This window comes from Mustela erminea, chromosome 5 (genome assembly GCF_009829155.1).
Source record: "Mustela erminea isolate mMusErm1 chromosome 5, mMusErm1.Pri, whole genome shotgun sequence".
NCBI lineage: Eukaryota > Metazoa > Chordata > Mammalia > Carnivora > Mustelidae > Mustela > Mustela erminea.
In genome coordinates, this window is record NC_045618.1 from 62,219,648 (window position 1) to 62,243,452 (window position 23,805).

At 42.5% G+C, this 23,805-nt stretch overlaps 1 protein-coding gene across 1 annotated transcript in view; it reads left to right on the top strand.

Moving 5' to 3' along the window:
- The window catches only part of RTF1 (RTF1 homolog, Paf1/RNA polymerase II complex component), a 53,968-nt gene that overhangs the window by 6,292 nt on the left and 23,871 nt on the right, over nt 1-23,805 (top strand). Inside the window, exons 2-4 of the mRNA XM_032343347.1 lie at nt 11,010-11,120; nt 21,985-22,132; nt 23,158-23,362. Of these exons, the coding sequence (XP_032199238.1) occupies nt 11,010-11,120; nt 21,985-22,132; nt 23,158-23,362 (464 nt within the window). The remainder of the gene's footprint in view (nt 1-11,009; nt 11,121-21,984; nt 22,133-23,157; nt 23,363-23,805) is intronic.

Consider the following 23,805-nt stretch of genomic DNA (forward strand, 5'->3'; position numbering starts at 1 on the left):
CCCTGCTTGTGCTCTCCCTTGTGTGTGTGCATTCTCTCTCTCTCTCTAAAGAAGAACAAAGGGATGCCTGGGTTGCTCAGTGGGTTGAGCCTCTGCCTTCTGCTCGGGTCAGGATATCAGGGTCCTGGGATTGAGTCCCGCTTCGGGCTCTCCGCTCAGCAGGAAGCCTGCTTCCCCCTCTCTCTGCCTGCCTCTCTGCCTACTTGTGATCTCTCTCTCTCTGTCAAGTAAAGAAATAAAATCTTTTTTAAAAAATAAAGAAAAAGAAAAACACTTTGCTTAGGCTGTTATGTGGAAAGTAATTTGGAGAAAGGACATCAGTTAGGTGGGGCAGAGAAAGGAGTCCAGGTGAGAGATGGTGGAAAGCATTAGTTCCACTAGAATGGAAGCTCCAGGCAGGCAAGGCTGTTTGTTCACTATAATATCCCTGCACCTAGTCCAGTGCCTGATGTGCAGCAGGTATCCTGTCAGTGGTTGCTGAATGAATGCCTGACTTGGACTGCTTTGGTACTTAGAGAGACAACTGAAGTACTTTTGATTGGATGGAAAGGAATATTCAAGATAAAACGAGAGGACTTGGTGACTGATTGTTCCTGGCATGAGATGGGGAGCCTGGGGGAAGATGAGGTTTAAAGGTGAAGATTTTAAAGTTGTCTGTGATAGATCTAAGGGGAGATGTCGAGTGGGTAGTTGAAAATAATGCCTGGGCGCCTGGGTGGCTCAGTGGGTTAAGCTGCTGCCTTCGGCTCAGGTCATGATCTTAGGGTCCTGGGATCAAGTCCCGCATCAGGCTCTTTGCTCAGCAGGAGCCTGCTTCCTCCTCTCTCTCTCTCTCTGCCTGCCTCTCTGCCTACTCGTGATCTCTCTCTGTCAAATAAATAAATAAAATCTTAAAAAAAAAAAAAAAAGAAAAAGAAAATAATGCCTGCCTGGGCTGCCTGGGTGACTCAGTTGGTTGAGTGTCCGACTCTTAACTTTGACTCAGGTTATGATCCTAGGGTCCTGAGATCCAGCCCTGCATTATGCTCTGCACTCAGCTCAGAGTCTGTTGTTCTCCCTCTGCTTCTCTGTCTCTCTGGAATAAATAAATAAAATCATTAAAAAGAAGAAAAAATAATGCCTGACAGGGAGTAAGCACTTAATCTTTGTTGAATATGCAAATGCTACTTGGCCTATCTGTGGTGGGAAGTGTTCTGACTTTTCTGGTTATAGCAGGCTTACTCAGAGATAAGAGTGTCAATTTGGGAGTTCTGACTCCAGCCCCTCTACTATAATACTGATACCCTTTTAAAGGGGTAGAAGAAATGTGCATTAGTTAGAAAGTATATTAGAAAAGGGAACCAAGTAAAAACAAGTAACAATAGTATAATTTTTTTTTTTTAATTTTAGGTACCTTTTAAATGGGTTGAAAAATGATTCTGTCAGTTCTGTAATGTGGGCATTTATACAACTCAGTATTTTATTTACAGTTATAATTACTTGGCTGGAAATTTGAAGGGGAAGTTGCCACATTTAGTGGCAATCATGTGAAATATGAAACATTGTTATACTGCCACTTTGGAATTCAGTCAGAAGGGCATATATATATATATATATATATATATATATATATGCATTGTTTGGATTTATTTTCTTTCAATAAAAATAGTAGAGGGGCATCTGGGTAGGTCAGTATTTAAGCGTCCAACTCTTCTTTTTTTTTTTAATTGAAGATTTTATTTATTTCTTTGCCAGAGAAAGAGAGAGAGTGTGTACAGGCAGAGGGAGCAGCAGGGGGAGGGAGAAGCAGGCTCCCTGCTGAGCAGGGACCACCCACCCCCACCCCCCCAGCCAAGGTTGAACCTGATCCCAGGACCCAGGGATCATGGCCGGAGCCTAAGGCAGACACTTAACAGTCCCTAACCCTAATCCCTAAGCTTCTGACTTTCTATTTCAGCTCAGGTCATGATCTCAGGGTCCTGGAACCAAGCCCCACATCAGGTTCCGTGCTTAGCAGGGAGTCTGCTTTTCTCCCTTTCTCTCCGTCTCCCTCTGCCCCTTCTCCCGCTTGTGTGCACATACACTCTCTTGCTCTCTCTCAAATAAATAAATATATTTTTAAAAAGCATGAAAAAATAAAATTAGTGTGGGGCACCTGGGCGCTCAGTTGTTTGAGTGTCTACCTTCAGCCCAGGTCATGGATCCTGGGATCCTGGGATTGAGTCCCATGTTGGGCTCCCTGCTCAGCGGGGAGCCTGCTTCTCCCTCTGCCTCTGCTGTCTTCTTTCTCTTTCTCCCTCTCTCTCTGACAAATAAATAAAATCTTAAAAAAAAAAAAATAGTAGATGCTTGCTGAAACAGTTCCAGCAAAACAAATACCTCCATGTCCCAAAAACATACATATACACCGTAGCTCCATTCCTTACTCCTGAAAGGTAACCAAGTGTCCACTTTTGGAATCCTGTTCCTCTACGGATAGTTTTGTTATGAAAGAAAGAGTAGGAATTAACATCTCAAAAAAATTTTTTTCCTAGGGTGGGGGAAGGGAGAGAAAGAGAGATGAGGAAGGGCAGAGGGAGAGGGAGAATCTTTTTTTTTTTTTTTTTAATTTTATTTATTTGACAGAGAGAGTAGATCACAAGTAGGCAGAGAAGCAGAGAGAGAGGGAGGGGGAACAAGGCTCCCCACTGAGCAGAGAGCCCATTGTGGGTCTCAGTTCGCAGGACCCTGAGATCATGACCTGAGCTGAAGGCAGAGGCTTAACCCACTGAGCCACCCAGGCACCCCCCCCACACCTTTTTTTTTTTTTTTTAAACATATAATGTATTATTTGCCCCAGGGGTACAGGTCTGTGTATCTTCAAGCTTACACATTTCACAGCACTCACCATAGCATATACCCTCCCCAATGTCCATAACCCAGCCCCCCGCATCCCCCCAGCAACCCTCAATTTGTTTTGTGAGATTACGAGTCTCTTACGGTTTGTCTCCCTCGCGATCCCATCTTGTTTCATTTTTTCCTTCCCTATCCCCACAGCCCCACACCATACCTCTCAAATTGGGAGAGGGCGAATCTTTTTTTTTTTTTTTTTTAAGATTTTACTTATTTATTTGACAGACAGAGATCACAAGTAGGCGGAGAGGCAGGCAGAGAGAGGGGGAAGCAGGCTTCCCGCCGAGCAGAGAGCCCGATGCGGGACTCAATCCCAGGACCCTGAGATCATGACCTGAGCTGAAGGCAGAGGCTTCACTGAGCCAACCAGGTGCCCCGAGAGGGAGAATCTTTTTTTTTTTTTTTTTTAAATAAACATATATATTTTTATCCCCAGGGGTACAGGTCTGTGAATTGCCAGGTTTACACACTTCACAGCACTCACCCCAGCACATAACCCTCCCCAATGTCCATAACCCCAACCCCCCTTTCCGAACCCCCCTCCCCCCAGTTTGTTTTTTGAGATTACGAGTCACTTATGATTTGTCTACCTCCCAATCCCATTGTTTCATTTATTCTCCAAGAGGGAGAATCTTAAGCAGGCTCCATGCCGTGCAAAGCCCAGCATGGGGCTTAGTCTCAGAACCCTGAGATCATGACCTGAGCCCAAATCAAGAGTCAGACATTTAACCTACTGAGCCATCCAGGTGCCCTAATATCTCAGATTTAAACATATGTGATTTACTACTCTTTCCTCATTATCTTTCTAGTTCTTCCTCTTCTCTTTGTTTCTGTGACTACTTCTCATGTCCAGGTCACCATCCACTCTGATGACATTCCTATGGATTCCTTCTGACTCCTTCCCACACTTCTGCTCTGGCCCCTCTGGTCTATTCCTCTTCTGTCAGAAAGCTCTTTAAGAAACCCTCTGGTGGGGTACCTGCGTGGCTCAGTGGGGTAAGCCTCTGCCTTTGGCTCAGGTCATGATCGCAGGGTCCTGGGATCCAGCCCCACATCGGGCTCTCTGCTCTGCAGGGAGCCTGCTTCCCCCTCTCTTCTCTTCCTGTCTCTCTGCCTACTGTGATCTCTCTCTGTCGAATAAATTTTTAAAAAATTATAAAAAAACCCCAACTCTCTGGGGATGATTACTCCACTTAAAACCATTTGGTGACTTACCATTGCCTTCAAATGAGATGCTTGTTCCTGGTCCTGTTTTATAAACCCTGGAATGATCTGGTTTCTTCTTAACCTGTAACCAACCTTTCGCTGTTCTCCCTCTTGCCTGCCAAGCTCCAGTCCCACTGGTTCTTCTTAGTTATTTGACTAAGCCAAGCTGTTCCATCTGAAGATGTCTGTCCAGAAAACTGCACCTCTCTTCCCTCCTTCAAAGGTCCTAGTCTCAGCCTAAATGTCGCTGCTTCAGAGAAGCCTCCTCAGATCACTGTATCTCAGATACATTCCCCATTCACTTGATTCTCTTCTTCTTAGCACTTATCATGAGATGTAATGAGTTTTTTCTGTTTATTATTTGTCTCCCTCACTCAGTTTTAAATTTCATGAGGTCAAGGACTCTGTATCCTTTTTCTTGACTGTCTCCCCAGGGCTTGGTGGTACATGATAGGTGCTGGTAGTGAGGTGACTATCTATCCCAGTTTCCTGGAACTGAAGAGTTTCCTAGAATTCAGGACTTTCGGTGCTAAAACCAGGACAGTCCTGAGCAAACCAAGATGTTTGGTCGTACTAGCTGGTAGAAATTATTTATAGTAGTTAGTTTGTGGAATATTCAAATAAGGGAAAAAGAGCTCAGCATGCTAATTAGCCATAAAAACCTCTGAGGCCCATCCATAGGGTTTAGTCTCATTCTGGGGTGCAGAATATTTATCCCACTTTCATGTGATCATGGGACGTTTGATTAAAGAGATGAGGTTTAATTTCCTTTAAGTAAGTGAGAGGGAGCTAGGTTGCTTTACTACCAGTTGATTCTGATATGACATCACAAAGTGTACACTGTGAATGATGGGGAGGGGGATTAAATGTTAAGGTTTATGAATCTTCACATATTGATGGGATTAAAAGTCTAAACTTAACCAGAATAATGCTAATTTTTTAAAAAGATTTTATTTATTTATTTGACAGATAGAGACCAAAAGTGGGCAGAGAGGCAGGCAGGGAGAGAGAGGGGGGAAGCAGGCTCCTGCGAGCAGAGAGCCCAATGCGGGGCTTGATCCCAGGACCCTGAGATCATGACCTGAGCCGAAGGCAGAGGCTTTAACCCACTGAGCCACCCAGGTGCCCCCAGAATAATGCTATTTTAACAAAGATTACCTTAGTGCTGTGAGACTTGCTTTATTTTAGGGTCTCAATTTTGGCAGTGTATGTTAATGTTAAATACGGCTTTTAAGCAATGTTAATGTTCATGAAACTCTAGAAGCCAGATGAGGCATCCTACACAGCCATACCTGTAGTATATTGGGCATTAGCCTTAATTTAGCCAGATCTGTAGTTTGGCTTAAATTTTATATGCCATGCTGTCACCCCCGACTACCATTCCCTTAGATGAATACCGAGATAGGTAGGGAAGGTTTTTACTGGATGAGATGAAATAGGGACGGTGATGGGAGAGAGCCACTGGACACACAGACTTATCTCAACAGCATGGTACAGTTGAATCCAGCTGGCAGGAGAGAGCTGCCAGTGGACCTACAGGCGGTGCGTGAATCAGTTCTAGATTAACTTTCAAAGTCCAGGTGTTGAATCAGTTACCCCTACAGGTGGTCAGTCTGATGGTCTTTTCACATGTGCATGTTCAAAAGACCTTTCTGTTGCACATTGTTCTGTTTACCTGTACTTACAAGCCCTAAGTAGATTAGCAGACTTGACCATAAAGAGAACCTTGACATGAGTTCCCCCAGTAACTTCCTGCACAAATCTTAACTTGTGGAAAGGGTATATATCACACTATTAAAAGGTCTTTGCTGGGGCACCTGGGTGGCTCAGTGGGTTAAGCCTCTGCCTTCGGCTCAGGTCATGACCTCTGTTCCTGGGATCCAGCCCCACATTGGCCTCTCTGCTCAGCAGGGAGCCTGCTTCCCCCCACTCCTCTGCCTGCCTGCCTCTCTGCCTACTTGTAATTTCTTCTCTGTCAAACAAATAAGTAAAATATTTAAAAAAAAAAAAAAAAAAAAAAAGCTCTTTGCTGTCACCATACTATGGTTAATATGGTATTTGTGTCGTGGGAGGTCTGTGTCTATCAGATGCAGTTGTTCATTGATGAAGGAGAGCCATTGTTAGGTTTTTAGTATAGAGGGGAACTTTAACAGGAAGGCAGTATTAACTTTTTAACACTTTAGTTGTAGTAGCTTTTAATGAATGTCTACTAATAGTTAATGTTTCAGGATAGGATTTGATTGATAGTTATCTAAATCCCTGTTAAAATGAGTTGGTATTAAAACAGATTTCTAGGGGCGCCTGGGTGGCTCAGTGGGTTAAGCCTCTGCCTTCGGCTCAGGTCATGATCTCAGGGTCCTGGGATCGAGCCCCGCATCGGGCTCTCTGCTCAGCGGGGAGCCTGCTTCCTCCTCTCTCTCTGCCTGCCTCTCTGCCTGCTTGTGATTTCTGTCTGTCAAATAAATAAATAAAATCTTTAAAAAAAAAAAAAAAGACAGATTTCTAGTGCATCTCTGAACCTCAAAGGGTCAGGAAAGAGATTACTTACCAGAAATCTTCTAAATTTTATAAATTTGCATTAAGATAATGTAGGGGAAAAGATAACAGTAAAGGCCATATGCCAGTTACCATGTAACCCAGTAATCCCACTTCTAGGTATTTACCCAAGTGAAATAAAAACTTACATTTAGGGGCACCTGGGTGGCTCAGTGGGTTAAAGCCTCTGCCTTCACTCAGGTCATGATCCCAGGGACCGAACCCGATTCCCAGACCGAACCCAATGCCCGGACCGAGCCTGCTTCCTCCTCTCTGCCTGCGTCTCTGCCTACTTGTGATCTCTGTCTGTCAAATAAATAAATAAAATCTTTAAAAATATATATATATACGGGTGCCTGGGTGGCTCAGGCAGTTAAGCATCTGACTCGATTTGGGCTCAGGTCATGATCTCAGGGTCTGAGGATCAAGGTCCACATTGGGCTCCAAGCTTAGCAGGGATGAGGATTTTTCTCTCCTACTCCCTCTGGCCACCCACCCCTTGCCCGACTCAAGTTATCTTGCCAACACACACTCTCTTTCTAAAATAGATTTTTTAAAAAAGATTTTATTTATTTATTTATTAAGATTTTATTTATTTATTTGACACAGAGAGAGTTCACAAGTAGGCAGAGAGAGGGAGGGAAGCAGGTTCTACACTGAGCAGAGAGCCTGATGGGGAGCTCGATCCCAGGACCCTGAGGTCATGACCAGAGCCAAAGGCAGAGGCTTAGCCCACTGAGCCACCCAGGTGCCCCTTTATTTATTTATTTGACACAGAGAGACAGTGAGAGAGGGAGTGGGAGTGGGAGAGGGAGAAGCAGGCTTCCCACTGAGCAGGGAGCCCGATGCGGGGCCGATTCCAGGACCCTGGGACCACAACCCAAGCCAAAGGCAGATGTCCAAGACTGAGCCACCCAGGGGTCCCAAGATTTTTAAAAAATTTATTTAAGAGAGAGAGCATGAGCAGGGGGGAAGGGCAGAGAGAGAGGGAAAGGTTGAAGCAGACAACCCCCTGAGTAGGAACCTTGATGCGGCTTAGTCCCAGCCAGGACCTGGAGATCATGACCTGAGCTGAAATCAAGAGTTCGATGCTTAACCAACCGAGTCACCCATAAAATAAATCTTAAAAAAAAAAAAAAAAAAAGCCTTACATGTACATAAAAACCTACATATGAGGATGTAATTGCCTCCAAATGGAAACAACCCAAATGTTTTTCAGCTGGTGAAGTATGGTACATCCAGACAATGGAATACTACTTAACAAGAAAACAGAACAAACTACTAATATGTGCTGACACATGGATGAATCTCAAAGGCATTATGCTAAGAAGTCAGACCCAAAAGGCTGCATACTGTATGATTCTATTTATGTGATAGTCAACAATAGGCAGATTTGTCTTTAGGCGCAGAAAACAGGTCTGTGGTTGTCGGAGGATGGAGGAGGGATATAAAGAGCACTGACTTCCTGAAAAGGCTAAAGATCGTGAGAACATTCTACTTGTTTTTAAGACTGAAACAGTAACTCCTCTTGACCAAATGTAAATTATAGCAATATTTGTGGGGATGATAGAATTGTCCTATATCTTGATTGTGGGAATGGTTAAACTGCATGTATTTGTCAAATTCTTAGAATTTATACATAAAACAGGATAAAATGTACTATATGTAAATTACACCTGGGTTTTTTTTTTAACTTTTCAATTTTATTTATTTATTTATTTATTTAATCAGAGAGCGTGAACACAGGCAGGGGGAGTGGCCGGCAGAGGGAGAAGCAGGCTCCCCGCAGAGCAAGGAGCCTGATGCGGAACTTGATCCCAGGACCTTAGGATCATGACCTGAGCCAAGGGCAGCTGCTTAACTGACTGAGCCACCCAGGCATCCTATTTATTTATGTTTTTAAAAGATTTCATTTATCAGAGAGAGAGAGCGCGCGTGCGTGCATGTGCCTATGCACGTGGGTGGATGGAGGGACAAGGGAGAAGGACAAGCAGATGCTCCACTGAGCACAGAGCCTATTGGAGGGCTCAGTTCCAGGACCCAAGATCATAACTGGAGCTGAAGCCAGATGCATAACCAACTGAGCCACGCTGTTGCCCCTGTTTTTGTTTTTGTTTTAAAGATTTTATTTATTTGACAGGCAGAGATCACAAGTAGGCAGAGAGACAGGCAGAGAGAGAAAAAGAAGCAGGCCCCCTGCTGAGCAGAGAGCCCAATGTGGGGCTCGATCCCAGGACCCAGGGATCATGACCCTAACCGAGTCAGAGGCTTTAACGCACTGAGCCACCCAGGCGCCCCTTTGTTTTGTTGTTTTTAAGATTTTATTTTTAAATAATCTCTATACCCTGTGGGGGCACTCAAACCCACAACCACAGGATTAAGAGGCATGCTGCATGGACTAACCCAGCCAGGTGCCTCTTCAAGTCTTTAAAACACAGTAAACACACATACTTATTGCTGTAATTTGCATTTGGTCGATAGGAGTTACTATTTTGGAATGAAAAAGTTGAGTGTTCTTATGATCTTCAGCCTTTTGAGGAAGTTGGTGTGGTACCTCTCTTCAGTGAAATGAGAAGAGTAACATTTCATGACTGCTTATGAAGGAAGAGAGCGGGTCAGCTGTTAATCTGAGAAGGTCATTTCTCATTCTGGCCAGGGGAGTATACTCCTAAAATAGAAAGAGACTGGAAGAAGAAAACAGATACTTTATAGCAGTCTATTATTTTAAAATCCATCTTGGCATTTGACCTATAATTGTATAGCACCATCATCATCAATAAATAACATTCTAGTATTTATTAGTTGTATTTTCTCTTTGTTGGCAGAAGGGAAAATGTTTTAGAGTGGTAGACCGTGACTGAATTACAAGGTGGGTTCTATCTGCCCTGGTTTGAATTCTGGCTCTATCATGTACTAGCTGTGTTACCCTGAGTAAGTTTCTAACCTTTCCTGCTGCTTAGTTTCATCCTCAAATGGGGATGATGACAATACTTACCTTCAGGTTGTCATAAAGATTAAATGTTAGATAGGGCAGTATAATTTCAAACTGGTACTGATATTACAGAGGGCAGGAACTAGAGAAGTTTCCTTTTGTAGCATGTTTGAGTGACTGGACTGAGTTGGTGAGAAGTAAGAGGAGAGAGGAACCATGTGAAAGCAAAGTCTGGTTCTAGCCATGACACTTAATGGCACATCCCTCCCCCTGTAATCTGTCATAAATCACCAGGACAAGGCATAGTCGTGAATGGGAACATTTGGGTTGTCAAATTAGGATACTGAGGTAGAAGCCAGAACACTTACTGCTGTTGTCAGGCTCTGGATTAAACACCAAAAATAGGGGTGCCTGGGTGGCTCAGTGGGTTGAGCCTCTGCCTTCTGCTCGGGTCATGATCTCAGGGTCCTGGGATCAAGCCCCACATTGGGCTCTCTGCTCAGCAGGGAACCTACTTCCCCCTCTCTCTCTGCCTTCCTCTCTGCCTACTTGTGATCTCTCTTTCTGTCAAATAAAATAAATGAAATATTAAACACCAAAAATATACTTATTTCCCCCCGTGGTTCAAGCATTCAGAATAAAAGATGGCTCCTGGGTGGCTCAGTTGGTTAAGCATCTGACTCTTGATCTCACATCAGGTCTCGATCTCAGGGTCAGGAGTTCAAGCCCCACTTTGGGCTCCTTGTTGGGTATGAAACCCACTTTAAAAAAAATCCTTAGAAAATTGTAGTTTGTCAGCTTTATTCAGAATAGTCCCACAAATCCAGTTTCTCCATGATTTACATTAAGAGGATGCTTGGAGTATTAGTTAGCTATACCAGTAAGAACAGTGAGCAAATTACCTTTAAAAATATGGTTCTCAAATTAGTTCCAAAGAATCAGTACATCTGTAGCTTATAGAGGAAATGATGGCAATTTGGGAATAACCTCCAGTTCAGTTTTCCAGTCATTTTCCCATTTAAGATGTACATTTCCCTTTAAGAAGAAAGGAACAAATTTTGAAAACATTTCTTTTTTTTTTAAAGATTTATTTATTTATTTATTTGACAGAGAGAGAGATCACAAGTAGGCAGAGAGGCAGGCAGAGAGAGAGAGAGGAGGAAGCAGACTCCCTGCTGAGCAGAGAGCCTGATGTGGGACTCGATCCCAGGACCCTGAGATCATGACCTGAGCCGAAGGCAGCGGCTTAACCCACCGAGCCACCCAGGCGCCCCTTGAAAACATTTCTTTAGTGCTTAGGAATACTGGCAGCCTGTCTACTCGGGTGATGAAAGTTCCCATGATGATGTCTTTTGATTAAAAGCACAAAGAGGTAGAAGAGACCTAGGGAAGGTGGGCATTTTGCTATTCTTGAATGTTTTTTCTGTGTTGAACAAAACTCATGTGTCTGCTTCTGCCCTGTTAGGAGCTCTTGTCCCTGGCAAAGCGGAAGCGGAGTGACTCTGAGGAGAAGGAGCCGCCTGTGAGTCAGCCTGCAGCCTCCTCAGACTCGGAGACGTCCAACAGTGATGACGAGGTGGGTGTGGAGGGCATCGGCCCAGGGACTGAGTCGTATTTGAGGGCCCTGAGTTGGTGACTCCTGACAGCCTCTTTTCCTTAAACTGAGACCTTACTGCCTGAGATGTACCAGAACTTCTCAGGGACAAAAAAATTGTGTAAGGAAAGCTTTCAAATTTTCATGTTTCCTTCCGCTGTCTGTTACCTGGTAGGCCCCTCTGCATGGCACTGGCCACCATTGTTTAGTCACTTGTTTCTAGCCCTGTTGCAAAAGAAGAAGCACAACCTGTTAGTCTTCATCTCTTTATTTTATCTTTTTTTTGTCATTGTTTTCATTCCACTCCCATGCTAGAAAAGAAATTCTGGGGACGCCTGGGTGGCCAGTCAGTTAAGCACTGGACTCTTGATTTTGCCTCAGGTCATGATTTCAGTGCTTAAGATCAAGCCCCCCCTACTGGGCTCTGTGGTCAGCAAGGGGTTTGCATGAAGATTCTCTCCCTTTGTCCCTCCCCCCCACTCATATGCAAGTACTCTCTCTCTCTCTCAAATAAATAATGAAATATTTTAAAGAGAGAGAGAGAGAAAGAGAGAATGCCTTATGCTGGGGTGGCTGGCTGTCTCAGTCAGTGGAGCATGCAACTCTTAATCTTAGGGTCCTGAGTTGAAGCCCCATATTCACTGTGGCTTAAAAAATAAATAAATAAGGGGCGCCTGGGTGGCTCAGTGGGTTAAAGCCTCTGCCTTTGGCTCAGGTCATGATCCCAGGATCCTCGGATCAAGCCCTGCATCGGGGTTTTTGCTCAGCAGGGACCCTGCTTCCCTTCCTCTCTCTCTGCCTACTTGTGATCTCTGTCTGTCAAATGAATAAATAAAATCTTTTTTAAAATAAATAAAGTTGGGGCGCCTGGGTGGCTCAGTGGGTTAAAGCCTCTGCCTTCGGCTCAGGTCATGATCCCAGGGTCCTGGGATCAAGCCCCACATCGGGCTCTCTGCTCAGCAGGAAGCCTGCTTCCTCCTCTCTCTCTGCCTGTTTCTCTGCCTACTTGTGATCTCCGTCTGTCAAATAAAGAAATAAAATCTTTTTTAAAAATAAATAAATAAATAAATAAAGTTATTGAAAAAAAACATACACAAAAACCAGAATTCCATATGTTAGTGGGAAATACTTTAGCAAGACAAGAAGCTTGCTTTGGACAGATTGAATCAACAGCCTCAGGGTGATGGTGGTAATTTTTCAGGAGGAAAATTCAGCTGTTGATTGTTTGAACCAAGGTGACTTTCCCAAACTGTGCACCACCAAACAAAGCCCTAAAAGCTCTAGAACCTTAATGGAAGAGAGGGATGAAGGGAAAGGTCTTGGAAGACCTCCTATGTGTTCCTCATTTGATTTATTTTATTTATTTATTTACTTTAAAGATTTTATTTATTCATTTGACAGAGGTCACAAGTGGGTAGAAAGGCAGGCAGAGAGAGAGGAGGAAGCAGGCTCCCTGCTGAGCAGAGAGCCCCGATGTGGGACTCAATCCCAGGACCCTGGGATCACGACCTGAGCCGAAGGCAGAGGCTTTAACCACTGAGCCACCCAGGTGCCCCTCCTCATTTGATTTAAAGTATTTTCTTCCCTTTAGCAATTTCCTGGAGAGAGGCTAGATACCACCTTTCTTTTGAATCTCATACCCTGAAGTCTTGGGGGTGGAGTGGGGGACGGACGGACACACACACACATACCACCCCCACCACCCCCAACCCCCTACCCCTGCTAGCATGGGGTTTGAACTCATAGCTCTGAGATCAGAACCCAAGCTGAGATTTAGTCAAACACTTATGTGACTGAACCACTCAGGTGCCCCAGGAAAAAAAAATTTTTTTTTAAGATTTTATTTATTTATTTGACAGACAGAGATCACAAGTAGGCAGAGAGACAGGCAGAGAGAGAGGAGGAAGCAGGTTCCCCACTGAGCAGAGAGTCCTATGCGGGGCTCGATTCCAGGACCCTGGGATCATGACCCGAACCGAAGGCAGAGGCTTTAACCCGCTGAGCCACCCAGGCGCCCCCCAGGAAAATATTTTTAACAGTGTACTTATTTTGTTTTAAAGTTCCACTGAAGTAAAAAAATGTCTTTATTATAATGAAATTTAATTAACATCTAGAATAATATTTATCAGTGTCCTGCATCTGCAAATTAGGAATGATTGTATTCTGATTGTAGTGAAGTTCTCTTAATCTTTTTTTTTTTTTTTTTTTTTAAAACAATTTTTTTTTTTTTTTTAAATATTTTATTTATTTATTTGACAGAGAGAAATCACAAGTAGATGGAGAGGCAGGCAGAGAGAGAGAGGGAAGCAGGCTCCCTGCTGAGCAGAGAGCCCGATGCGGGCCTCGATCCCAGGACCCTGAGATCATGACCTGAGCCGAAGGCAGCGGCTTAACCCACTGAGCCACCCAGGCGCCCTGAAGTTCTCTTAATCTTAAATAATTTAATCTAAAATTGCTTTCCATAGCAAGAGGTAATGAATATGTGGGGTTTTTTCTTTTTTATTTTTAATATACTATATTAACTAACTAAAGGAATAATAATTCCTCTCAAATTGATAAAATAACTGAGTCTTTTAGAAAAGCAGTAGGCTCACTGGGTATTTACCCTAAAGATACAAATATAGTGACATGAAGGGGCCTGTGCACCCGAATGTTGATAGCAGCAATGTCCACAATAACCAAACTATGGAAAGAACCTAGATGTCCATCAACAGATGAATGGATAAAGGAGATGTGGTGTGTGTGTACACACACACACACACACACACACATATACGTACACACAATGGAACACTATGCAGCCATCAAAAGAAATGAAATCTTGCCATTTGCAATGGCGTGGATGGAACTAAAGGGTATCATACTGAGCAAAATAAGTCAGTCAGAGAAAGACAATTATCATATGATCTCTGATATGAGGAATGTGAGAGGCAGGGCTGGGGATTGAGGGTAGGGGAGGAAAAAAATGAAGCAAGATGGGATTGGGAGGGAGACAAACCATAAGAGATTCTTAATCTCACAAAACAAACTGAGGGTTGCCGGTGGGGGGGGTGTTATGGACATTGGGGAAGAAGCCCCACATTGGGCTCTCTGCTCAGCTTCTCCCACGCCCTGCCTGCCTGTCTGCCTACTTATGTCCTCTGTCTGTCAAATAAATAAATAAAATATTAGGAGCGCCTGGGTGGCTCAGTGGGTTGGGCCTCTGCCTTCGGCTTGGGTCGTGGTCTCGGGGTCCTGGGATCAAGCCCCGCATCAGGCTCTTAGCTCGGCAGGGAGAAGCTCTGCTTCTCTCTCTCTCTCTTCCTGCCTCTCTGCCTACTTGTGATTTTTCTCTGTCAAATAAATAAATAAAACCTTTAAAAAAAGGTAAAATAAAAAATAAATAAAATCTTAAAAAAAGAAAAAGACACAAAAACATGGCAGATCTCATAGAAATAGCTTCAGCTAGATAAGAAGGAGGCCCCAATTTCCTTACCTGTTACTAGTAAAAATCACATTGAAAAACCAAAACCCTTTTTTTAATTCAGAATCGAATAAAACTACATTAGACAAAGTAAGAAACAGCTGAATTATCTTCTAATACCCTCTGCCTAAGCGAGAGTTATGTTTTAATGTTTCGTGTATAGTCTTGTTTTGAACATTTTTGAGAAATAAAAGCATTTGGCTCAGCCCTGTAGTAGTTGTCACACCTGTTTTTTTCTTCCCCAGAACTTCCGACAGTCTTCCTGGTGGCAATTATGCCCCCACTCGCCTCTTTGAAGACATTGCTCTCCTCTTGCTTCCCCCCCCCCTTTCATTTTGCTCTACTTTCTTTCTGAAGCTTCTTCTCTTTTCTTCTTATCTGATCATTCAGATTCTCTCACTTGGATCTAGTTGCACTCCTATTCCCACTCTCTTATCTCTTGCTGGTTCCAGTATTTTTATTAATAGAACATTTTGAAAATGATACAACTTTTGCTTATAAATTCATTTAGTAACAACTTCTCGGGGAAGTCGACCTAGATATCCAAGAGCATGTTGTGATTGCTTTACCATACAGATAATACCTAATTAGCACGAGCTCTCAGAAAGGCCTCCCTTGCTAAGCTAATATTTTCCTGTGTGGATATTGGGTTTAGTGGAGATTTCGTGCACACCATACCTCTAGAACAAGATGTTACATGTAGATGAATTACCCCAGTACTGTTGAAAATCTAGACAGTCACTCTACTTGAAAAATCTTTTGCTAGGTATGGTTATATAGTTTTCCTTGCTGATTTAGTCATGACTATGAATGGCACTTCTTGCATTGTGAAATAAGGACTTCCAGAGTACTGAGCTGTGTGTAGTGCATTCTGCACCTTTTCTTTCTCCTCTGTGAGTGTAAGAAGTGGCCACTGTTCTCCTCTTTTGGTAGTCTCTTTACTCCTAACTTCCTGCATCTGATCTCTGGGGTTAGGAACCCAGGTGACCTACAAATACTCTGCTTGAGTACTTAATTTCAGCAAAAGCTTTGTGGATTGCTTACAAGCATTTTTTTTTTTTCACATGTTGGTTCTTGGCTATGTAGGTAACCACACAGTAGCACCTCATTTGTCTAGATACCATAAAATCTCATCATAAGAATCTGGGAAAAATGAAGTCCTTTTCATGGACCACTTGCTCAAACTTGTTTACATTCTGACACTTCAGCCAAGCAGTGGAATGGAGTTACTGATTATCTTTTACTTTTTTGGGGGAAGGGTGTGACTGCTGTTTCACTTTTGTTTTTATGTAAGTTTTTGTGACTGAATGTAGGGATTTGATGTCAAATTTTCCAGTTAAATATATATGATTGTGTGATTACGTGATTGTGTAATCACGTGTGTGATGCGTGATTGTGTGATATGTGATTGTATTTTGATTATTAGACAGTAGAAGGACAAAGAAAGCTGAGCTACCCTTCATATTCTTTAGCTATCCTTCATACTCTTTAATATTCTGTTACATTGCATTTACTCTTAACTCCACTGACTTTCAGGGAAAAAAACATCATGATCAGGAACCCTGTCCTCCCCACACACTCCTTTGCTGGCCACTGTCAGTCTAGAATAATGACTATAGAATCCTTTTGATCGTTGTTTTTTTTTTTTAAAGATTTTAATTTATTTATTTGACAGACAGAGATCACAAGCAGGCAGAGAGGTAGGCAGAGAGAGAGGAGGAAGCAGGCTCCCTGCTGAGCAGAGAGCCCGATGCGGGGCTCGATCCCAGGACCCTGGGATCATGACCCGAGCCGAAGGCAGCGGCCTTAACTCACTGAGCCTTAATATATCACTCAGTTCATGAAGATTCCTACAACTTTAAAAATCTAAGGCATCATAGAGATCATGTGGACTCCCCCTATTTCAGATACGATATTAGAACATGTTAATAAAAGTTCTGGTTTTCTTTTCCCATCATAAAATAGTATCCTGTCTTTATATAGAACTTTATGGTTTCTGATGTGCTCTGTGTACTTCTCTTACTCTGTCTCCTTTGAGTCTCAAACTACCCTGATAGGTGGTCAAGGTAATATTATTATTCCTACTTTACAGATAAGGAAACACTCTCAGGTGAAGGGCTTGGACTATATTCCCATTCTTTTAACCCCTAATCCCAGTGTGGTTTATCACTAGCCCATCTGTTCTTGAACACTACTTACCTCGATGTATTTCATTTTACTTGTAAACTCATTTCAGAGTAACTGCCCTGCTGTAGTTTCTACTCTGGAGCCTGAGACCTAGAATATGATCTTCCTTGCTCATTAGAGATAACCTCTCTGAAGTCTTAAAGTTTCTTTGCTTTTCTGCCCCAGGATGCATCTCAGTGCTACCCAAGTCCAGAACAACCACTTGCCACCGCGTGTTCCTCCACCCCAGCCGGGTGCCAATAAGGTCAACTGCTTCCCAGAGTAGGACCTGCTTAGACCACCTCCACATGCTCAAGCTAGCACAGGGCTGTGTAGTACTAACCCTCCTTGTATCATTAGATCATGCTGCCCATTATAGTATCTGTTACATCAGTGAGAGTCAAAGTGCTCCTCTCATGTAATTTAGTAGTTAAGAACATACCTTCTGGGGCGCCTGGCTCAGTGGGTTAAGCCTCTGCCTTCAGCTCAGGTCATGATCCTAGGGTCCTGAGATCAAGCACCACATCAGGCTCTCTGCTTGGCAGGGAGCCTGCTTCCGCCTCTCTCTTTCTGCCTGCCTCTCTGCCCGCTTGTGATCTCTGTCAAGTAAATAATTTTTTTTTTTGAATCTTAAAAAAAAAAAAGAACAATCTTCTTTCCAGTCTCTGTTTGAGGTTTTCTTGCCTGCTTGTCTACATGATGCTTCCCTTGTGGTATGTGTGGGCCTGCCTCCATGTAGGAGGTCCGGGCAAGCAGGAAGTCATGTGTGTGACAGGCCTGACTGGAAACGCATCCTCGCCCTTTCCCAGATTGTTTCTGAGCAGCTCTCACTGGGGTCACTCTTGCTTTTGTATGCAGATGTCCTTCCACAGGCACTCATCTTCTCATGCTTGCCTTCCGTGTGGCACTTGCAAGATCATAACAGAGCCTGCCTTTCAGTAAAAGAGTCAAAATTCCGCAAACACATTTTTAAATGCCAGTTGGGTGCCTGGGTGGCTCAGTTGGTTAAGCATCCGACTCTTGGTTTCAGCTCAGGTTATGGTCTCCTGGTTGGTGAGATCAAACCTCGCCGTAGGCTCTTTGCTCACCAGGGAGTCTGCTTGAAGATCCTCTCTCTCAGGTAAATAAATCTTTTATTTTAAGGATTTTGTTTATTCATTTGTCAGAGAGAGAGAGAGACAAGCAGGGGGAGAGGCAGACAGAGGGAGAAGCAGGGCCCTGCTGAGCAAGGAGTCCAATGCAGGACTCGATCCCAAGACCGTGGAATCATGACCCAAGCTGAAGGCAGCCGCTTAACCGACTGAGCTACCCAGATATCCCACAAATAAATCTCTTAAAAAAAAAATAAATAAAATGCCTGGTCATTTCCTGTACTCCCTGCTGGATGGGGAAAGCCTCAGAGCATTCCTTTAATCCTGTCCTTTATTCTTTAGACTCCATTTACTAACACACACTGGCAATGAAAGAAGGATTCATATACCTTCTGTCTTAAAGTCAGCAGAATAAGTCTTTTGCTGGGACAGGGGAGCAACCTCTGGGTTATAAAACTGGATTAAGATATTTCTATATTTATGTTACATGCCATAAGCTTTGACCCTGTCCTTTATTTATCAGAGGCTGTGATCTTGGGAGAAGAGATACTGGGTAAATATTTAAAATAGGTGCTTAGACCAAAAATATTCAGGAACCTATAGTTTATGGGAGTAAAAGTAAAATATAACAAATGTGATCTGAAACTAATATAACTGTATATTAACTATACTGGAATCAAAATAGAATAAAATAAACAAAAAATAAACATGATCTATTCTCCAGAAAAAATATCTTTGGAAGATTATTGGAACTCATTTGAGTTTATTTCTCTATATTAAGTAGTAATACGTAAATAATAATTGGACTGGCCCCCCAAATTTTTTAAAGATTTTATTTATTTGACAGAGACACAGCGAGAGAGGGAACACAAGCAGGGGGAGTAGGTGAGGGAGAAGCAGGCTTCCTGCTGAGACTGGCCCCAAATTTCAAGTTATTATTTATCTTTGGGCGGTGAAATAGCAGTTTGTTTGTTTTTGAGATTTATTTGTTTTGGAGAGAGAGCATGAGCAGGAGGGGCAGAGGGAGAGAGAATCTCAAGTAGACTGAGCTAATAAGCATGGAGCCTGTCAAGGGGCTTGATATTGATCCTGAGATCACCGCCTGAGCCAAAACCAAGAGTATGACGGTTAACCATCTGAGCCACCCAGGCGCCCCAAGAATCTGTATTATAAAGTAAAATCACCTATGTCACTATAATTCCCCTGAAGCCCTGTCGCATATACCTGACACTGGATGTTTGAAGTGGCATGGCAGACCCTATTGAGTCAGCATCTTGGCAGATATGGTCGTTTTATTGTCTCATTTCTTTTGAAATTGTTGGAAGGAAAAAAGAGGTTCCCTTCCCACTCAGATTCAGCCAGGAAAGCCCTTTTGAAGTCAAAGCATTTTATTTTCTTCTATTTTTACTCTTATCTTTCCTCCTCCTCCCCCAAGGGATAAACATGGTAGACTGCAAATGAGCAACAGTTGCTAGGCTCGGGTAGTAGCAGATTGAAGCAGGTAGAGGGGGAAGGATAAGGAAGCCAGGGAGCTTCCTGGCACCTCCTAAATTAGACTCACCTGTGTGACTTGATTTAACATTCATCTTTCTTACTCTCATAGACACTTTTGTCCCACTTCTAGGGAGTGCAGAATTGACTCTGTTGCCCATGAGAAACCCAAATCTGTAAGGCAGAAATAGACCTAGCCACTCTTAACACACATATGACACTGGGATCTCCACCTCTACCCTCTCGGCCGCTTCATATGTAGAAGGACAGAGGGCCACAACACCCTGTTTGGAAGAGGTTTCATAACCAACCAGTAACTGCTGACTACTTACTACCTGTGTGGTTGTGCTATTTCTTGTAACCAAAGCCAGTAACAAAGGTGTATTATACATTATTGCCTGTAGAGATATGTGTGTTGTCAGCATAGGAAGTTGATACATTTTAGCTCAGTTGACTAAGAAATTGAACCCTTTGGATTCTTTCAGACTGACTTAATAATTATCTTCTTGAGTGATTAAAATTTGAAATGGTTGAAGAGTAGACTTCAGAAGTGAAGCATTGGGATTTCTTCCTAAATAATAATTGAGGTGTTGAAATGTTAAAGTTTGAGAGGTAAATTCACTTATAAAGAAATTTCACTCATTTAATACATCTTTCTTGAACATGTGACTTTTTTTTTTTCACTTTTCCCTTCTTCCTGGCTCTTATGTACAAAAATAAGTGGCAATTAAAATAACTAAGAGTAGTGGCGCCTGGGTGGCTCAGTCGGTTAAGCGTCCAACTCTCGGTTTCAGCTCAGGTCATTACCTCTGGGTCCTGGGATGGAGCCCCGCATCAGACTACAGACTACCCACGCAGCAGGGAGTTTGTTTTTCTTCCTCTCTCTCTCTGCGCCTCCCCCTGCTCATGTGCATACACATATGCACATTCCTGCCTCTCTCTCCCTCTCAAATCTTTTTTAAAAATTAAGAGTAAATTAAAATGTGAAAGCAATTTTAATATTTTGATTTTTCAGTATTTTAATCTGGCAGACTGTGGGCTTTTAAGAATAGCGCATAAGGACTTTTCTAGGATGGAAACTCCAACAGAACTACCCCTCTACCACACCACCCCCCAAAAAACCCTCCAAAATAAATTCACTTATGATCTTAACTATTGTGAGGTAGGAAATTAATTTATCATCCCATTATAGGAAAAGGAAAAACTATACTTTTGTTAAATAGTAGATGTAGAAATTTTCTGTTAATACTAGATCTGTAATTCAATGTGATGCTGGAAAGATGAAGATTATTTTTTGTAGTACATAAAATAAAGCGCCCAAGTAAAGTACTTTTCACCTAAAGTCATCCTCCTAAAATTGGCAAGTTAAACTATCAAATGAGGTATGGTTTAATATAACTCCATAGTTTTAACAGTCTTTTTTTTTTTTTTTTTAAGATTTATTTATTTAATTGAGGGGAATGAGAGGGAGAGGGAGAAAGAGTCTTAAGGCAGACTCCGTGCTGGGTTGGGAGCCTGACACAGGGCTTGCTCTCACAACCCTGAGATCCGACCTGAGCTAAAACTAAGAGTCGGGTGCTTAACCCACTGCACTACCCAGGCACCCCAATATAATCAAATAGTTCTTGTGAATTTTAAAAACAACCAATATAATCTTTCATTTCTATAATTCAAGTGCTTGATGAAGACAGTCTTATTGGCCTTGAGGTGACTGTGTATTGCCTGCCTGTTATTTGTTAACCCAAATTACAAGCTCCTTAGGTCTGTAGGATCTCCTGTTTTTGATCACATTTAAACATTATGTTATCGTGTTACATATGCAGTTTAAAAAAAAAGATGCACACATGTGTGTGTATGAATGTAGTTTACTCTCTGCCTCCTTGAGTTTGGTACCAATGCTATCATCCATGCCAGAGATTGGCCTTCATCCTTTCTCCCTGTGCTTTCTGCAGTTTTCTCCTACTCACAGGCTTTATCCCCTGCCTTCCTGGGACTCTTCAGAACTAAACCATCCTGTGTGTATTGAAACCCAGACATACTAACCCTTAGCAATGACTGCCCTCTTGTCATTAGAAACATTAGAATCTGTGTTCTTTTTATTTTTTTTTTTTAAGATTTTATTTATTTATTTGAGAGAGAGAGCACAAGCAGAGGGATCTGCAGGTAGAGAGAGAAGCAGGCTCCTTGCTGAGCAGGGAACCCAGTAGGGGACTTGATCCCAGAACCCTGGATAATGACCTGAGCCAAAGGCAGACACTTAGCCACTGAGCCACCCAGGCCTCCCATAGAAGCTATTTTCTGTACCATCTGAGTTCGTTAGCTCAGTTGACTTGCCATAAGGTTCATACCTGTTTTTTCTGTTTTGATAAAAAATACTTTATTTAAATTTTATGTTTGTTATGTCCATTATCTACCATCTCTAAGAAATTACAAACTGGAACTTAACAAATTTTGAACAAAAGTTTTTTAAAAAATCCATCTTTCTTTATATACAGTGTATTTGTTTTGGGTTGAAAGCAGTAGAGACTCTTAGAATCATTTTGATGATTATCAGAGATTTGACTCTTGACTCTTCCAGCTTTTCCCAATAAAGTCCCTGTTTCATTCAGTTTTCCTCTTTCTTTTCTCCTTGTAGTGGACATTTGGGAGCAATAAAAATAAGAAGAAAGGAAAGGCCAGAAAAATAGAGAAGAAAGGAACCATGAAGAAACAAGCCAACAAAACTGCTTCCTCAGGCAGTTCGGATAAAGACAGTTCTGCTGAGAGCTCAGCCCCTGAGGAAGGTGAGCCATGTGGCCCAGACCTGGGGGTGAACTCCCACTCTTGTCAGGTTGAACTACAGAGTCAGAACTGGGGCAGGAGGCTTGGGGCAGGGCTGCATTACAGCATGGCCTCCATCTTTATTGCAGCGGTCCCTAACCTTCACAGTGCTCATGGATCCTTTGAGAATTTGAATGAAGCAAGAGAAATACACAGTTCCCAAGGGTTAGTGAGGCGCCTAAAGCCCATCCAGCAAACCTGTGAGGAGTCCCTGCATTAGAGTCTCCACGCACTTTACAAATACCCTGCATTTTCTTTCCTTCCTCTTGGTTACACATACGTGATCTGGCTGAAGAGGAGGATTCTTGAACCACCTACAAAACTCAGTGAAAAAATTTTATGTTCTTATTTTTATTGAAACCAGTTCCAGAATTTTTGCTAAACCTAGGATGAAAGTGAACTTGTTCCAGGACTAGAATGATAAACTTTACCTTTCTCTTAAGGAATAATAACATTTATGTACAAACTGGCTTGCATAGAATGGGCCAAACCTGGTTTTAAGGACATTGCCTGTGAATGTTAGCTTAAATTGAGTCAAGCAGAGTTCTTGTTAAATTGCTGGTTTAACTTAATACTCATTTATAATGTATACTGCCTTTTTCCATCATCCTTTATCCTGTCAAGATCCAGTTTCATTGAGAATTCACCAGTGTAATGACTCATTAAAACATTGAATATTTTAAATGCCAACTAATAAATATAGAAGAACTTGTTGAAAGTCACCATTTTTCAACCCTCATGATAATAATTGGTTAACTTAAGAAATTATGAGCCTGAGGAGTGCCTGGGTGGCTCAGTCTGTTGAGCATCTGACTCTTGATCTCAGCTCAGGTCTTGATCTCATGGTCGCGAGTTTAGGTCCTGTGTGGGGCATAGAGCTTACTTGAATACAAGGAAGGGTGGCAATGATTATCAACACTGTGGGGTCATCTCTGTGGCCTCAGGCTTCGGTAACATGTTCTAATCTTATGTTTGGGCCTTGCTGTAGGTGAGGTGTCAGATTCTGACAGCAACAGCTCCTCCTCCAGTTCAGATTCCGACTCATCCTCAGAAGATGAAGAGTTCCATGATGGCTATGGGGAAGACCTCATGGGTGATGAGGAAGACCGGGCCCGTCTGGAGCAGATGACAGAGAAGGAGAGAGAGCAAGAACTGTTCAACCGCATAGAGAAGAGGGAGGTGTTGAAAAAAAGGTAATGTTGTAATTAATTCCTTAATGATAAAATTCATACTCAGAGCCCCATCTTCCCAGAATTCAAGACTTGAAACTTCTTAAAATTTCTTTTTTTTCTTTTTAATTTTTTACTTTTTTAAAAGATTTTATTTATTTATTTGACAGACAGAGATCACAAGTAGGCAGATAGGCAGACAGAAAGAGAGAGGAGGAAGCAGGCTCCCTGCTGAGCAGAGAGCCTGATGTGGGGCCCAGTCCCAGGACCCTGGGGTCATGACCTGAGCCACCCAGGCACCCCCTTCTTAAAATTTCTAAGTTAAGTATCCTTCCAGCATAGTTTTTGTTGTTGTTGTTGTTGTTGTTTTGAAAACTTAAGTGTTAAATTGCTCTTTTGATAGTCAAAAGCTGCTTCAGTATTTTCTTCTTTCTTTCTTTTTCTTAAGATTTTACTTATTTATTTAA